Source organism: Caloenas nicobarica, chromosome 9 (assembly GCF_036013445.1).
Source record: "Caloenas nicobarica isolate bCalNic1 chromosome 9, bCalNic1.hap1, whole genome shotgun sequence".
NCBI classification, from domain to species: domain Eukaryota; kingdom Metazoa; phylum Chordata; class Aves; order Columbiformes; family Columbidae; genus Caloenas; species Caloenas nicobarica.
This window is the reverse complement of record NC_088253.1, coordinates 22,911,782-22,928,546: the sequence shown is the minus strand read 5'-3', so window position 1 is coordinate 22,928,546 and position 16,765 is coordinate 22,911,782. Positions and strand designations below refer to the sequence as shown.

The window sequence follows — 16,765 nt, the reverse complement described above, 5'->3', positions numbered from 1 at the left end:
CTCGGCCCGCGCCGCTCCCGGTGATGACGCGGCGGCGCGCGGCGCACGTCAGCCCCCGCCCCTCCCGCCGCCGCCGCCGCCGCCGCCGCCATGTTCCGGAACCGGCTGGTGGCGGCGGCGCAGCGGCCCCAGGCCCCGGGCGGGTCCCCGCGGCCGCCGCCTCCCGCCGGCCCCGCCGCCGAGGCGCTGGAGGCGCAGTTCAGCTGCCCCATCTGCCTGGAGGTTTTCCACCGCGCCGTCGGCATCGCCGGCTGCGGACACACGTGAGCCGGGGAATGGGGGCGGCGGGGACCCCCGGCCTGGCCCGACCCCCGGGGACGGACCCGCCGCGGGCACTGGGCAGCGCCCCTCCTTTGCACCGGGGCCCCTCCGGGCCCGCTGCTCTGTCACCCCAGCCGGCACCGGGACCCCCAGCCCACTCTGCCAGCCTGGTACGGCGACCCCCAGCCCGGTACCGGGACCCTCCAGCCCAGTACTAGGCCCCCCAGCCTGGTACCGGGACCCCTGTCCCTCCCTGCCAGCCCGGTACCGAGACCCCCAGCCCAGTACCGGGACCCTCAGCCTGGCACCAGGACCCTTAGTCAGGTACCGGGATACCTGTCCCACCCTCCCAGCCTGGTACCGGGACCCCCAGCCCAGTACCGGGACCTCTATCCCACCCTGCCAGCCTGGTACCGGGACCCCCAGCCCAGTACTGGGACCTCTATCCCACTCTGCCAGTCCAGCACCGGGACCCCCAGCCCAGTACCGGGACCTCTATCCTACCCTGCCAGCCTGGTACCGGGACCCTCAGCCCAGTACCGGGATCCTCAGCCTGGTACTGAGACCCTTAGTCAGGTACCAGGACCCCCAGCCCAGTACCAGAACCCCTGTCCCACCCTGCCAGCCTGGTACTGGGACCCCCAGCCTGGTACTGGGACCCTGATCCCACCCTACCAGTCCAGTACCAAGACCCCCTATTTTTCCCCCTCCTTTTAGCCTGGTACTGAGAACCTGGCCCCAGCTCCCGTTCCCCAGCCCGATCCTGGCGCCGCTCCCCCCACGGGTGCTGTGACCCCCGGGGAGAGGCTACAGGGAGCTGGGGTCCCCTGGTCCCACCAGCATTTCGGTGACACCTTGTCCCCCATTCATGGTCAGGTTTTGGGACACTTTGGTCTCTGTTGAGGCTGTGGCTTTACTTGGTGCCCCAGCCTGGTCTCAGTCTTCCTTCTGCACCCCAGCAGCTCATTTGGGGCTGGTGGCACCTCACGGGGGTGATGTCGGGGAGCTGGGCAGGGGTCACCCCCCCGTGCAACAGCAGAGGTTGAGCAGCGTTTCCTTCCCCTGTTCTGGGTGGGCAGACGGAGGGGCAGGGACGTGGTGACAATCAAATTTGTGGAGTCCAAACTGCTTTACCCCCTTCCCCAGGGGAACCATCCTGCGCTTCTCCTCTGCTGGTTTGATTTCTCATCCGCGCTCCCGCGGGCGTGAGGACCTGACAGGCGCGGAGCCGGGCTCTGACCTGCTCACCGGCTTTATCCCCGCGTGGCCTGGGTGCTCAGCACCGGTTTTCATTTGGCTCGGCTCAAATCCACTCCCGGCCACGGGTCTCAGAACAGCGGCACGTCCAGGGAGATCCTTTGGGTCTTGGGCTGTGCCGCAGCACCTCCCAAGCTCCCAGTTCTGTCCAGTTCTCCCAGTGGGGCTGCCGGGCCGCTTCATGCCGCTCTCCGTGTCCCCAGGTTTTGCGGGGAGTGCCTGCAGCCCTGCCTGCAAGTGCCGTCCCCGCTCTGCCCGCTCTGCCGCATGCCTTTTGACCCCAAGAAGGTGGAGAAGGCATCCAGCGTTGAGAAGCAGCTCGCGTCCTACAAAGCTCCCTGCAGAGGCTGCAGCAAGAAGGTAAGGCTGGCAGGGAGGGCTGGCTGTCCCCGTCCCATGCGGGCACGGCGTTGTTTGGCTGCCGGTCCTGCAGCCGCGGTCACTTGCTCTCCGTGGTTCAGTTTGTGGGGTCCCCTGTTTGGTGGGTCCCCAAACTGCGCCTGTGAGCTGTGGTGTCCCCTGCGTGCCTTTGGCAGCAGACTGGAGCTATTATTTGACAGTGGGGACCTACAAAGGCAGGCTGAGGTGTTCCTGCCACACGGGAGAGGCTGAGACAAACCATCTCTGCTGCTGCTCCTAACTGGGGGAAGAGTTTAGGTTTTGCTTAAGGTGCTGTGATCTCAATGGCCGTGGGGGAGCTCAACTGGCAGCGTGGCCAGGTCCTGGGTCTGGGACGCTTCAGGGACCAGCTGTAAATTCATGTGAAGTCGTGGTGTGTCTCCGCTGATGCATTTTCTGGCTCCCGTTAACTTTGGGAATCTTCTTGTAACTCCCTGGCTGTGGCCCAGAAAGGATCCTGTATGGTGTCAGGGCAGTTTGGGGTTTCCGTTGGCCAACGGTTCCTCTTCTGCAAAGAAAAGCAGTGTTCGTGCTGCAGTGTGGCTTGTGCGTGACCTCTGGGGACACGTACAGCGAGCGTGCAGCCCCAAATCTCTGTCCTGCAAGGAAGAACAGGCTAGTGCAGCGTTTCCATGCCGACATGGGTCTGTCCTGCACAAACCGGTGTTCGCTCTGACCTCAGTTGACCAAAACTGCGCTCCCGAGCTGTAGGGGAAGGTGTCACGGCCTCCAGGAGTGTTTCTTCTCTCCTCGTTCTCCAGGTGACCCTCGCCAAGATGCGCTCTCACGTCTCATCCTGCGCGAAGGTGCAGGAGCAGATGGCCAACTGCCCCAAGTTTGTTCCCGTTGTCCCCACGTCCCAGCCGATCCCCAGGTACTGCCGCACGTCGGGCAGGGAAACGTGTCCCTTCTTGCCGACTGCACTGGTGCTTCCTTCCCTTACAAGCCTTAAAATCCAAGCATGTGTTCTATTTTCCCCTGGGTAATCACAGGGAGAAATATCAGTCCCCCCCGTCACTTCCCAGGGGATCTGAGCTCGTCCTCGTTCTCTTTAGCAACATTCCCAATCGCTCGACGTTCGTGTGCCCGTACTGCGGCGCCCGGAACCTGGACCAGCAGGAGCTGGTGAAGCACTGCATGGAGAACCACCGCAACGACCCCAACAAAGTGGTGAGCGACGCCGGGGTGCTGGGACAGGCTGGTTCTGTGCGGGGTAACTCCTGGAAATCCAAGTACACCGGAGCTGATGCTGCATCTGAAGCCACCAGCATGCAGACCTGCTGCTGTGCATAAAGTACAGCGGTGTCCAGATGGTTTAGTTTGGTTTAAATCCCGTTGACGAGAGGCTCTCTGGGATGAGCTGCCTCTGTCCCCCTGTGCCTGCGACCTGCCTGGTGTGGGATTTCTTCTCCCAATCCCTGCTGGGTTGACAGAGATGGTGAATTTGCAGCTCTGGAACCATCTCAGACATGAGGAAGGAATTGTTGCCCCTGAGGGTGGTGAGAGCCTGGCTCAGGTTCCCAGAGAGGTGGTGGCTGAACCATCCCTGGAGACATCCCAGGCCAGGCTGGACGGGGCTCTGAGCAACCTGAGCTGGTGCAGATGTCCCTGCTCATGGCAGGGGGGGCACTGGGGGAGCTGGGAAGGTCCCTTCAACCCAAACCATTCTGTGATTCTGTGATCTCAGAGGTGCTTGTGCACGCGTGTGTGTAAGTTATCACCAGGTTAAAGCAGCCTGTGCCACATGCCAGAAGCTCCGTGCACCGAGGGATCCACTCAGAAGGGGGCAAGGACCCTCCTGTTTAGCACATCCCTCTCTGTGAGAGAAAAGGGACCCCCACTCACCTGTCCCTCATGTTGTGGCTGCCCCAGCCCCACCCAGGGGAGGTGGTGGTGCAAGGGTCTGTGCCCACGAGTCACGATTCCCCTTGGAGTCACAACTCCCCTTCGTCCCTGCCCTCCGCAGGTGTGCCCGGTCTGCTCAGCCATGCCCTGGGGGGACCCCAGCTACAAAAGCGCCAACTTTCTCCAGCACCTTCTCCACCGGCACAAGTTCTCCTATGACACCTTTGTGGTGAGTGTGGCCCTGAGCTGAAACGGAATCATCTTCCCCACATCCCACACCGAGCAGCCGGGAGATGAAACTGGCTCTTCCCGTCCCACTTGCAGCCCCTCGGGAGGGGAAGGGGATGGATCCTCCTTTGGGCTTTTGGGAGACACCCCAAAAGTCAATTTATTCAGGCAATAAGCTCCAAGCAGACTTTATTCTAGCCAGAATTGTTTAACAAAGAAAATCAAGTAGAAATGGGGTTTTAGCCAAAATTATTCAGCACTTTGACAAGGGAGGCACATGGCGCATGTGTAGCCCCACTTAGGAGACCTCCCACGGGTGTGGGGCTGGGCCCGGGCAGTGTTCGAGCTGGTTGTCATCAGACACACCAGGAAAAAATCTCTGAAGAAGAGGAAAATGTTAGTGATTTATGTGAAGATGGCTTCTTTCCTCTGCATGCTCCATTAAAGTCTTCCCCTGAGGAATTTTAACAAAAAAGCTCTTTTCTTTGAGGCTTCACAAGTCATGGGAGGAGAGCAGCTGGGGTTTGGGGGGTCTGGCTGCTGCGTGGGGGTATCCATGACCCCCCCTTGGGGAGCTGCTGACCCCTCCTATGTGGGGGTGAGGGGGTGATCGCCCAGCCCTGGCCCCAGGGACCCCGGGGAGGCTTTGTCAGCATCCTACTCTTATTGCAGGGCCATTTGGTGTTGGGGCAAGGGACCAATAACTATTTTATGGACAAATATTTCCAGTTGAAGGGGCGGTTGCTGTGTGGCGGAGCGGTGGAGAAGCCTCTGTTCTTACCCTTTGGCTGCAGCTTCTCTGTGGGAACGTTTCACCCCTGCCCAGTCTAAGGGCAGAGCTGATGTTGGCAGGAGAGGGACCGTGGGCACAAAGGACACCCCAAAATGTGCGTTCCGGGGACCTGTTTGCCAGAGGAGCTGGACACTCGCAGCCTTGCTGGCTCAATAAGGAGCAGGATATTCGATGGGGGCTGTGTGGCCCGGCCGTGCCGACTGTCCTGACCATCCCTCTCTGTTTTTAGGACTATAACATCGACGAGGAGGCGGCGTTGCAGGCCGCCCTGGCGCTGTCGCTCTCTGAGAACTGAGGCTGACCGCAGAGCATCCGTTCGGACCCCCCTCACTGCACAGTCTCCTTTTGCACACTCGGCCTTCCCGCTGGGGAGACACGGAGCTTGTCAGCCGCCCGGACTCTCACTGCCGCCTCCCGCCCCTCTCCTCTCGGGGCAAACCCCACCTTGTTGAAGAAGGTGGAGCCTCTTTAGTGTCGCGCTGGACCGGTGAGCGAGCAGAGATGTCTGCTGCTGGGAGGAGAGAGGAGTCAGCGCCAGAGGGATCGTTCCTCGGTTAGACGTTTCATATCCGTATACGGAGTATATACCTATATCCAGATCTATTTATTATTAGATGCTTTTTGGCACCATTTTGTCTTCACACTCTCTGTTGTGGTTAAATAATAGGTACGTAAAACTATGATGCATTTTGTGCAGAAATGCCCTAGTTTGAAACTGCAGTCGCCTGCCTCCTTTTCGAAAAGGAAGAAAACGGCACGGAGCATCTTTTTTTAAACTCCTCAAGGCTTTTTCCAGAGACGTCAGTCTGTCCCGGGCCCTGTGCTGCAGGCAGGAGCCGCCTCTTTTGCCAGGCTGAATCCCAGGGCGAGACGGTTGCCCTCGCATTCCCCGTGATGGCAGCAGGTTCGGAGGAGTCCGCAGGGATGGTGACCGGTGAACCCCTCACGTTCCTCATTTTGTACTGGCTCTTGTGATACTGAGTTCTTGCATTTTTCTACATTGATTGGCGTGATGCCTTTTCCACGTTTTATAGAGCGGCAACAGAAGCTGTTACTCTTCACGCTGCAATATCTGTCACCGGGGACAAGAGTATTTTTATGGAACATTATTAAGAAAGTATATTTTTAAAAAAACAAACAAACATGCTGTGGATTTGAAATCGGGTGAGAGGCAGGAGCCAGACCCCCACAGGACTCTGCGGAGGATGCGAGAAGCACGCGGGTGTCCCCTTCAGTTTTTTCTGGGCTGTTCTCTCCCCTCCTCATTGTGTTTCTGTGCAGGCGGGTGCTGATGCAGGAGAGGCCAGGTCAGAGCAGCATCTCGTCGGGTGCCGAGTGGGTCATGGTTGAGCTTTTGATGGCTTAGCCCTCACGGGCAGAGCTCTCTGGACGCGGCCATGGGCAGGACGTAATCCTGAGCGCTGGTTTTCTGTCTGCAAGGGAGCGGGCAGGTCAGTTGTGCCGCGCTGGAGCTCAGCGCGGAGCAGCCGGGTCGTGTCTGGGCGATGGGTGCGCAGGGGGACGTCTGCCCATGCGGGATCTCATCCCCAGCGCCGAGCATCTTGTCCCCCTGAAATAGGGGGCTGCATCCCCCTTTCCCAGGTCTCTTGCTGGGAGTAGGGCACACCTGGGCAGATGTTGATCCAAGGGATGCTCTGTAGTGTCCCGGTGACTATCCCCTCTGATCCCCCACAGGGCTTTGCAGAGAAGGGATCTGGGACAGCCCATCGCTCCGCGTGTCTCTGCTCGGGGAAGTGCCCTTTTGGGGTTTATCTGAGCCTTGGCTCTGGCTCCAGCTCCGTTCTAGCAATACTGTCTTGTTTCTTACTTTGATCTCGATAGTACTGGGTGTTTTGGGGCTGTGAGCTCCGCCGTGCCGCTGGCAGCCCTGTGAGGAGCAGGCAGAGCCCATCCATGGCAGAGGGCAGGGAAAGGCTGGAGCTGCTCCGCTCCCCTCCCTCCAGCCAGGCTAGCGAGGAGGAATGGGGTCGTCCCTTACCTGCATGGTCATCCTGGCACCTTCCCGGCCTGGGGGACATCCCTGGTGGGACAGGGAGCACTGGCACCTCCCAAAAGGGACCCAGGAGGGTTTCCCTGCCCTGTCCTCAGCTGGGACTCTCAAGTCCCAGAGCAGCTCTGGCTTGTAGGGAGCTCCCTGCCTCCGAGACAGCACTATTAACCTCTCTGTCTTCTTCGTCTTCGTTTTCCTCCTCCTTTTTGCCCTGCATTGCCAGAGCAGGGGCAGTGACAGCTGCTTTTGTAAAGCACTTTAAGGCCCGGGATGTGAGGGCCGCCGGCCGTGCTCGTCAGTGTGTTACCCGCCACTTTTTGCATAACTAGAACTTTTAACGAGACGTACTGTTTTTTGAAGAAGAATAAAATCAATGAGGTATTTGTAGCAAACCATTTTTCTCAATAAAGGCAGTTTCATCCACAGGCGGCTTTCCTGTGCGGTCTCTGCCCCCCACCCTGCCTTATCTGGGCTGCTCCTTCTCCAAACACAGGACTCATCTTTACAGCTTTGTGCCAGACTCATTAACTCCTGTTAACGGTGCTGCCGTGGGGTTTGGCAATGCCATTTCATCACCCCGGCCTTCCCCCCTGCCCTGGTTGCTGTCCAGGGGACCACAGCAGGTGTCCCTTGGGGTGTCCTGGCTCCGAGCCCCTGCGGGGCGGTTGGTGTTCCCCAGGGACATGGGCTGCATCCGTGTCCCCCTCCCTGGGGCAGCCACTGACGTCCCCTCAAAGGGGTCCAGGGGTCCACCCTTGTCCTGGTGCTGGCCTGTCACCTCTGGTTTAACCCCAGTCAGCAGCTAGGACCACGCAGCCACTCACTCACTCCTTCCCCCCACCCTGGTGGGATGGGGAGGAGACTCGGGGAAAAAAATAAGGTAAAACCCATGGGGTGGGATAAAAACTGTTTAACAGAACAGCCAAGGAAGTGATGACAATAATAACAATAAAAGAATATACAGAGCGAGGGATATGTGATGCAATCGCTCGCCAACCTGGAAACTGATGCCCAGCTCGCTCCCAAGCAGCAGTTGCCAACACCAGTCCCATATGGCTGATCCTGGGGAAAATAACCATACAGTGGTCTCAAACAGCCGATGCTGGAAAAAGAGCAAATACAAAAAGCCATTTCCAGCTACAGACAGAGCATGAGGCGAACGGTCCAGCCTGGGTGTGGATCTCAGTGCTGTCCCGTTGTGCTTCCTCCCGGCTTCCACGTGCACCTGCAGCTGGAAAGTGGAAAAACGGTCCTTGGTCCCCCTGGCAACAGCCAGGATATCCATGTGTCCTCGCATTCTTCTCATTCCAACCCCAGAACACAGCCTTGCTACTGGAAAAAAACCCTCTGTCCCAGTAAAACCAGCACCAGTGTGCCGGCCATGCCCCACTCCTTCCTGGTGAAGAAGCCCCCACGTCCCCAGCGATGGCCAGCGTGACACTCACGGTAAGGCCCCCCGAGACTCACAGTTGGGCGTGGGGTGATGCCCAGTGCCACGATGCTGGAGGGGGCCCATGTCCCTGCTGAGCCACCACCAGGAGGGGGGACACTGCGGGGTGTCCTGAGCCCCCCGCCGTGGGCAGCCACCCTGGGGAGGGCAGTGAGCCCCACACCATGCAGTTCTGTGCCATGCCGTTCTGTGCCATGCCGTGCAACACCCCAAGAAGGGACACAAGAGCATAGGACAGGACTACCTAGGCTGTTGGAGAGGGTCACCGCAGTCCCATGGCTGCCCCCCAGTCAGGGACACGGTGCCTGGCCCGTTCTCCCACCGCTCCTGGGCACCTGGCGGGGTTTTACCCCGTCCATGGCAGAAGACATTAAAACAGAGCCAAGTATCATGGGTGTGAGTGGAGAAAATGTCCCTGGTTGCTGCCGCGGCTGTCCCGGCTCGGCTGGCATCGTGTTCTGGGGGCACTGAGGGGGTACTGGGAGTGTTGGGAGCATTGGGAGGTGGGGGGTACAGGGGTTTTGGGAGCACTGGGGACACTGGGGCAGTGCTGGGGTAAGTGGGAGAGCTGGTGTGTTGGGAGTGCTGGGGACACAGGGACCATTGCGGTAACACTGGAGCACTGGAGGGTCAGGGGCAGAGAGGTGCTGAGAGCACCGGTGGGTACTGGGAGCGCTGGGGTGGTGCTGGGATAACTGGGAGCACTGGTGCATTGGGAAAACTGGGGGTGCTGAGGGCACGCGGAGCACTGGGGTAACACTGGAGCACTGGAGGTGTTGGGGACAGGGGAGCGCTGGAAGCACTGGGAGCGCTGGTAGGTACTGGGAGCGCTGGTAGGTACTGGGAGCGCTGGAAGCACTGGGAGCACTGGTAGGTACTGGGAGCGCTGGTAGGTACTGGGAGCGCCCGGACCCCGGACTCGGCGCAACCGCACATGCGCAGCTCCTGCCCGACTCCAAGATGGCGGCCCCGCAAGCCCGTCGAGCGCCGGCAGGGGCGGGGCAGGGCGGGGCCGCTCCGTCGTCCGATCGCTGCCATTGGACAGCGTGTGCCGGGCGCTGCTACGCCGACCAATGGTGAGGCGGCGGCCTGCCACAGGTGACGGCCACGTGAGTGGCGCGGGGGCGGGGCTTGAGGCCGCCCGCACTTTGCCGGGAGCCCCGGGAGCGGCGGCAGCGCGATGGCGGAGGAGCGGACGCTCGCCATGGTCACCTGCACGGCCCCGGTCAACATCGCCGTCATCAAGTACTGTGAGTCCCGGCGGCCTGCGGGCGGGTGGCGGCTCTCCCGGCGGCCGGGACGCTCCCTCGGTGCTGCGGAGCCCCGGGACGCGACCCCTGGGCGCAGACGCGGGGCCAGGCGGGGCGGAGACCCCCGGTACGGGCCGGGGGGACGGGGCTGGGACCTGCCCGGGGTGGGGACGGGCAGAGGAGCCGTGCCAAGCCGGGCCGTGCCAAGCCATGCCAAGCTGTGCCGTGCTAAAACAAAATGCCACAGAATCAGAGAATCGTTTTAGTTGGAAAGGACCTTGAGATCATGGAGTCCAACCGTTCCCCACCCCTGGCACTGCCCCGTGTCCTGAGAACCTCATCTCCGTCTGTCCAGCCCCTCCAGGGATGGTGACTCCACCACTGCCCTGGGCAGCCTGTTCCAATGCCCAACAGCCCTTTGGGGAAGAAATTGTTCCCCAGATGCAACCTCAGCCTCCCCTGGCGCAACCTGAGGCCGTTTCCTCTGGTCCTGGCGCTTGTTCCTGGGGAGCAGAGCCCGACACCCTCCTCACCACACTGGGCACAAATACTGAAAATATTGATTATAGCTGCACTAGCTCAGCTTATTCATAAACAAAATGAGTGCTTCAAATACCCAACACCTCTGACAAGCTGTGCCGTGCTGTGCCGAGCAGCGCCGTACGAAGCCGTGCCATGCCGTGCTCTCTCTCTCACAGGGGGCAAGCGTGACAATGACCTGATCCTGCCCATCAACTCTTCCCTGAGCGTGACGCTGCACCAGGACCAGGTTGGTGTGGGGTCAGGGTCAGGGTCAGGCCCCTCTGCCCCACTCCTGCGCCCCCCCAGCCCCTGCACAGGGGTTACTGAGCCCCCCAGGCCCCCATACTCACCCCAACTCTACTCACAGCTGAAGACCACCACCACGGCCGCAGCCAGCCAGGACTTCACGGAGGACCGGCTGTGGCTGAACGGGGAGGCGGCCGACGTGGGGCACCCCCGGCTGCAGGCCTGCCTGCGGGAGGGTGAGTGTCCCCCGCCCCGGGCACCGCCCAGGACCGGGAGGGGTGTCCCCCGTACCAAACCCCAGCTGTTCCCCCGCAGTGCGGCAGCTGGCCCGCAAGCACCGGGGCGGCAGCGCCGAGGACGTGGCCCCACTCAGCCTCTCCTACAAAATCCACATCGCCACCGAGAACAACTTCCCCACCGCCGCCGGTTTGGCGTCCTCCGCCGCCGGCTACGCCTGCCTGGGTGGGTGAGTGGGGACATGGTGGGGTGGTGGCGGTGGGGTGTCCTCCCTTGACCCCGTTCTGTCCCTGCAGTGTCGGCGCTGGCGCAGCTGTACGGCGTGGAGGGCGAGCTGTCGGAGGTGGCGCGGCGCGGCTCGGGCAGCGCCTGCCGCAGCATGTTGGGGGGCTTCGTGCAGTGGCAGCGGGGCGAGCGGCCGGATGGCAGGGACAGCCTGGCCCGGCAAGTGGCCCCCGAAACGCACTGGCCGGAGCTCAGAGTCCTCGTCATGGTGGTGAGTGGGCTGGGGGGGGATATGGCTGTACCCGCTGGCTGGGTGGGGTTTGGGGGGAGGGTGCTGGGAGCACCCAAACCCCATGTGGGTGGGGCCCCTCGGTGGGGCTGGGGGCTCAGAGGGGGTCGTGTCCCACTGTCTGTGCTCCCCCCAGGTCAGCGGGGAGAAGAAGCCGGTGGGCAGCACGGCGGGGATGCAGACCAGCGTGGACACCAGCCCCTTGCTGAAGGTACGGGGCAGGGTTTGGGGTCCCAGTTCCCTTAGACGGGGACATTTCTCCATGCTGGGGGGCTGCACCTGCGATGCCAGCCAAGCAAAGCCCAAAGGCTCGCGGTGCCGTGAGTGTCCTCGAATTGGGGTGACCGTGACCCTCCGGCCGCGGCAGCACCGGGCAGAGGTGGTGGTACCAGAGCGCCTGGAGCTGATGATGCGGCACATCCGTGAGCGGGACTTTGAGGGCTTTGGGCAGCTCACCATGAGGGACAGCAACCAGTTCCACGCCACCTGCCTCGACACCTTCCCCCCCATCTTCTACCTCAACGACATCTCACGGCACATCATCGCCCTGGCACACCGCTTCAACGCCCACCACGGCCACACCAAGGTACCGGCCGGCCCCGCGCGGCTCCCTCTTTGCTGTGGTACCCAACCAGGTCACTGTGTCCCTCCTCCATTCCACCACAGGTCGCCTACACCTTCGACGCCGGCCCCAACGCCGTCATCTTCATGCTGGCCGACACTGTGGCTGAGTTCGTGGAGGTGGTGAAACGCAGCTTCCCCCCTGCCGCCAATGGGGACCAGTAAGGACGATCGCATCTCTTACTGGAGACGGAACGGGGTGGCTGGGGGTGGCTGGGGACTGAGTGCTTGGCCGTGCCGCAGGTTTGTGCGGGGGCTGCCCGTGGGCTCGGCCTCGCTGCCAGAGGAGCTGCTGGCGGCCGTGGTGATGGAGCCGGTGCCAGGGGCCATCCGGTACATCCTGCACACCCAGGTAGGGGGGCTATGGGGGGATGTGGGGCAGGGGGACCCCTCTGCCTGGCCTCTGTGGTGAGGCTCTGTCCCTGTCCCCATCCCCAGGGGAGTGTGTGACCCCATCAGTGTCCCCAAGGGGGTGTGTGGGACCCCATCCCCAAGGGTGTGCATTGACCCCCACCCCTGTCCTCATCCCCAGGGGGGTTTGTGGGACCCCTTCCCTGTCCCCATCCCCAGGGGGGTACCTGAGACCCTGTTCCTGTCCCCAGGGGTACACAGGACGCTGTCGCCATCCCTGGGGGGTTTATAAGACCCTATCCCTGTCCCCAGGGATGTTCATGGCCCCCCATCCCTGTCCCCATCCCTGGTAGGGTCTGTGGGACACCATCACTGTCCCCAGGGTTGTGCAGGACCCTGTCGCTAGACATGTTCCCACTGCCATGACCCATGGGGTGGTCTTTTGGGGTCTGTGGGCCCCAGAGCTGTCCCATAGCCCCAGGGGGGGTCCCCAGTGCCCCTAACCCCCTCTCCTGTCCCCCAGCCTGGCCCCGGTCCCCAGCTCCTGGATGACCCCAGCCAGCACCTCCTGGGAGCGGACGGGCTGCCCCGCCGCGGCGGCTGAGCTCCGGGGACATCGCCAGGGACATCGCCAGGGACAGCTGTGATGTGCCGGGGGGCTCTGCCGATGCTACCCGGAGGGCTCAGGGTGCTGAGTCTGGCCCGGCACTAAGTTGTCCCCAGCCCTGGGGTGGGATGTGCCCCTCCAGGGCTGGTTTTTACTCTTTCGTAAGGAAATAGAGGTTTTCTGGCTGCAGTGCTGTTTTGGGGTGTCTGGGCTCTGCGGGTGGTGCTGGGGGGAGTGGGCAGTGCTGGCTGCAAGGTGGGGGGCAGGGGACAGCTGTGCATGGCCCTGCTGGGGCTGATCCTGTCCCCTGTCACCCCAGACGTCCCTGCTGGGGCTGATCTTGTCCCCTGTCACCCCAGATGTACCTGCTGGGACCGATCCCGTCCCACATCACCCCAGACATCCCTGCTGGGGCTGATCCTGTCACCCTAGATGTACCTGCTGGGACCGATCCTGCCCCACGTCACCCCAGACATCTCTGTCCTGCACAGCCCCTGTCCCCTGCCATGTCCACTCTGGAGCTGCTCCTGTCCCCTATCCCCTCAGTTGTCCCTGCTGGGACTGCTTGGGTCCCCCCACGTGGCTCCTGTCCCCCCGTGTCCCTTGCTGGGCTGATCCTGTCCCCTGCACCGTCCTTGTCACCCCGATGTGTCCCGTCCCCCCGTGTCCCTTGCAGAGCTGGTCCTATCCCCACACGGCCCCTGTTCCCCGCTGTGTCCCCGGGAGCTGGTGCGGTGTCTCTTTGGGGTGGGGCTGGGGCGGGTCCCCGCGGGGGGTGTGGCCTGCGAAATAGGGGCGTGGCCTGTGGCTTTCAGGGGGTGGTCTACGGAAAGGGGGGCGTGGCCTGCGGGAAAGAGGGCGTGGTCTGCGGGAAAGGGGCGTGGCCTCGGCCGAAAGGGGCGGGGTTACATTGTAGCGGCGCATCCGCCTTCCGGGTCCGGACGAACCGAACGGAGCCGAACGGGAGCGGGACGAGCAGAACGGGAGCGGGACGAGCCATGGGGCAGATCGAATGGGCCATGTGGGCGAACGAGCAGGCGCTGGCGGCCGGGCTCAGTGAGTGCAGGTGGTGCGGATCCGGGGGGTGCAGGGGCAGGACCTGGCTGCTGCCGGGGGTCCCGAGCGCCCCCGCCCCTCGCAGGGACCTCTCCGAGTCCCCCCGGGCTGTGGGTGTCCCCGCACCGGCCCCCGCGGCGGGAGGAAGTTGAGCGCCCAGCGCGGATGGGCAACCCGGCTCCGGGAGGGGTTTGGGGGGCTGAGCCCCGGGAGGACAAAGGGGCACGGCCCCGTTTAGGGGGGCGGCAGCACCGGGGGGACCCGGTCCCGGCAACTGGGGGGCGCCGGGGGCTTCCGGGGTGGCGCAAGCGGGAGGCGCCGGGGACGATCGGGAAGTCCCGGTCCCGCTGGGGATGCGCAGGGCAAGAGTCTCCCTCCCCTCTTTCCCCTCCCTCCTCTCCCTCCTCTTCCTCTCCCCGGCTTTCCTGCCCACCCGGAGCAGCCAGAAGGGTGCAAAGCTCGTGGGTGAAGGCGACATGTGGCCACGGGGACAAAACTCTCCCCCCCGAGCCCCGCACCCTGGAGCCCCCCAGGTCACTTCCCTTTAGGTCCCGCACACAGCATCCCCCCCAGCATCCCGCATATTGGGGTCCCCAGGGCTGTATCCCAAGCTGGGGGTTTGTATCCCGGGTCTGGGGGGCTGTGTCCCCAGGCAGGGACCCCCCAGCCCCGCTGTGTCCCCGCAGTCATGCTGACGGGCGGGATCGTGGCCGTGGCGGGGCAGTTCAAGGGCTGGTACTTCGCGGCGTACGCCATGTATCCTTACCGGGAGGATGCCCAGGGCTGGGCTGCGGGAAAAACCTGCCCTGATTGGGGTGGGAGCCATGGACGGGGGGGGCACGCCATCCTCCTCCCCAGTCTGAGCCCAAATCACTCTTTCCCTGTCCCAAACAGCCCTTTTTTTGCACTAACCCTGCCCCCGAGCACCCCTTTCCTTGACCCCCCCCGCAGCGCGGCAGGCGCCTTGGTCTGCCTGCTCGAGTACCCCCGGAGCAAGCGGAAAAAGGGCTCGACCATGGAGAGGTGGTAAGTGGTGTGTGCCCCCCCACCCCCCCAGAACTGGGGGTCCTGATACCCACCCCCAGCCACAGGGACATGGCACCGGGGTTGGGAGCAGAGCTGGATCCCATGCGTGGGTTCCCTGGTGGGGACAGCACGGTGATGGGGGGGTCTCTCGGGGCTGGGTGCCCCCAGGGTGGGGGCTGGTCCCTCTGACCCCCTCAGTGTTGCTCTGCAGCGGCCAGAAGTACCTGACGGCGGTGGTGAAGGTGTTTGGGCCCCTCACGAGGAATTACTACATCCGCGCCGTCCTGCACGCTGCGTAAGTGGGGTGTGGGGTCGGGGCTGGGGTACAGCGCCCCCTGAGCCCCCCCGAACCCCCGATCTCTCGCACAGCCTGGCCGTCCCCGCCGGTTTCCTCCTCTCCACCATCCTGGGCACCGTCTGCTTGGGCATCGCCAGCGGCATCTACCTGCTGGTGAGTGCAGAGCGGCTTTGTGGGGGGGTGTTTTTCGGGGCAGCTGGGGAAAAGGGCCCCTCGTGCCCACCCCCATGGCTTTGCAGGCAGCTGTGCGTGGGGAGGAGTGGAGACCCATCGAGCAGAAGCCCCGGGAGCGGCCACATGTTGGGGACACCATCAAGCAGCCGCCCAGCAACCCCCCGCCCCGGCCCCCTGCTGACGCCCGCAAGAAGCAGCCGGCAGAGGTGGGGGGGCAGGTGAACCCCATCCCCGTCGAGGCTGAGTAACGGGGGGGCCCCTCCTGCTGCTGCCGTGCCGCTCGTGCTCCTGCTTCCCAGCCGCATCCTGGTCCCTTGGGAGGAAACTGGGGTGCCTGGAACCTGGGGATCCCCAAATTCCTGGGGATGCTCAGATCCCTGAGAGGTTCCTGGCTCCCTGAGGGATCCCCAACTGCTGGGGATCCCCAAATCCCTAGAGATACTTGGATCCCTGAGGAATCCCCAGTTCCAAGGAGCTCCCCAGCTTCTGTTGGATCGCTAAGGATGCCCTGCTCTCAGGTGGGGCCCCCATCTCTGGGGGATCTCCAAATCCCTGAGGATGCTCAGCTTCCCAGCTCCCAAGGGGATCCCCAGCTCCTGGGAATCCCCAAATCCCTGGGGCCGCTCAGGTCCCTGGGGGATCCTCAGCTCTCCCAGCAGCACCCAGTTCCCTGGGCGATCCCCAAATCCCTTGGGAACCCCAGTTCTCCAGGGAATCCCCAGCTTCCCGAGGGGTCCTCCAGCCCTGCAGCCCCTCGGGGATGGGGGCGGATCAGGCAGCTCTGCTCCCTGCACCCACTCTTGCTGTTTCTTGTCACTTCTGTGGTTGCTGTTGCAATAAAAGGTGGGAAAAATGCCGGCTCCCCCTCCCTCTGCTCCCCTGGGGGGGCTGCAGCTGCTGGGGCTGTGTGGGGGCGGTTTAAGGATAAACAGCGCGATTACGGGCAAACCCTGCGGTGCAGCTGAAGCTGGGCTGGAGCACAGTGTGGCTGCTGCAGGGCCATGTCCCTCCTGCCCCGGGGGGGACAGGGCCATGTCCCCAGGGGCCATAGGGGCAGGGGGGTGAAGCTGGGGGGACGCGTGCAATGGCATGTTGTCCCCAGGGGTTGCCCTGTGCCCCGGTTGCGCCCCAGAGGAGCCCCCAAACCTGGAGTGCCCCCCCCAAGCAGGGAAGGTGTGTGGGGGAATTTCCATCCCCACTCCCAGCTCGTGAGTGCTAGGGGGTGACTGGGTGTGACATGCGGGGGACAAGGGACAGTCACATCCATGTGCTGCGTGGTGGTGACAAATTCTTGACCCAGTTGGGCATCAGCCGCTGCTCTGGGCCCCCCCATGTGAACCCTGGTCTCATGGGGGGTGCAGCCGCCCCAGGGCACCCGTGGGTGCTGGCAGGACACGTGGGGTGGCCCCGGCAGGTGGCGCTGGGCCCGTGGGTGCTGGGGGGCAGAGCCTTGGGAAAGGAGTGGGTGGTGGGGAGCTGCGGCTGCTGGGGCTGCCCCCCTCCAGGGCTGGGACCACCCTCCCCATTGCCTCCCAGTTCATCCTACCCTGCTGCACTGGGTGCACTGGTGCTTTGCCGAGCATCGCCCCACGGGACACCCGTGGACGTGTCCCCATCCA

At 63.2% G+C, this 16,765-nt stretch overlaps 3 protein-coding genes across 5 annotated transcripts; all 3 read left to right on the top strand.

Annotated features, from left to right (window-relative positions):
* Positions 1 to 90: 90 nt before the first annotated feature.
* RNF166 (ring finger protein 166) lies at positions 91 to 7,210 on the top strand. Of its 3 annotated transcripts, none has more exons than XM_065641251.1 (6): positions 91 to 263; positions 1,722 to 1,878; positions 2,679 to 2,791; positions 2,973 to 3,087; positions 3,884 to 3,991; positions 5,013 to 7,210. In XM_065641251.1, the coding sequence occupies exons 1-6, from the start codon at positions 91 to 93 to the stop codon at positions 5,076 to 5,078; spliced, it is 732 nt and encodes a 243-aa protein (XP_065497323.1). In that variant the 3' UTR covers positions 5,079 to 7,210. The 3 variants fall into 3 exon arrangements, with proteins under 3 accessions (XP_065497323.1, XP_065497324.1, XP_065497325.1); XM_065641252.1 differs by having other exon boundaries at positions 201 to 431; XM_065641253.1 differs by lacking the exon at positions 91 to 263 and adding an exon at positions 451 to 585.
* A 2,163-nt stretch (positions 7,211 to 9,373) lies between these two features.
* Positions 9,374 to 12,797, top strand: MVD (mevalonate diphosphate decarboxylase). Its single transcript, XM_065640946.1, has 10 exons — positions 9,374 to 9,494; positions 10,193 to 10,263; positions 10,384 to 10,498; positions 10,578 to 10,724; positions 10,796 to 10,995; positions 11,150 to 11,224; positions 11,381 to 11,599; positions 11,680 to 11,795; positions 11,878 to 11,986; positions 12,509 to 12,797. Exons 1-10 carry the CDS (start codon positions 9,425 to 9,427, stop codon positions 12,587 to 12,589), a joined length of 1,203 nt encoding a protein of 400 aa, XP_065497018.1. The 5' UTR covers positions 9,374 to 9,424; the 3' UTR covers positions 12,590 to 12,797.
* A 679-nt stretch (positions 12,798 to 13,476) lies between these two features.
* LOC135992056 (cytochrome b-245 light chain) lies at positions 13,477 to 15,993 on the top strand. The gene is made up of 6 exons (XM_065640992.1): positions 13,477 to 13,648; positions 14,335 to 14,404; positions 14,600 to 14,674; positions 14,886 to 14,969; positions 15,044 to 15,125; positions 15,212 to 15,993. Exons 1-6 carry the CDS (start codon positions 13,591 to 13,593, stop codon positions 15,392 to 15,394), a joined length of 552 nt encoding a protein of 183 aa, XP_065497064.1. The 5' UTR covers positions 13,477 to 13,590; the 3' UTR covers positions 15,395 to 15,993.
* Positions 15,994 to 16,765: the final 772 nt, after the last annotated feature.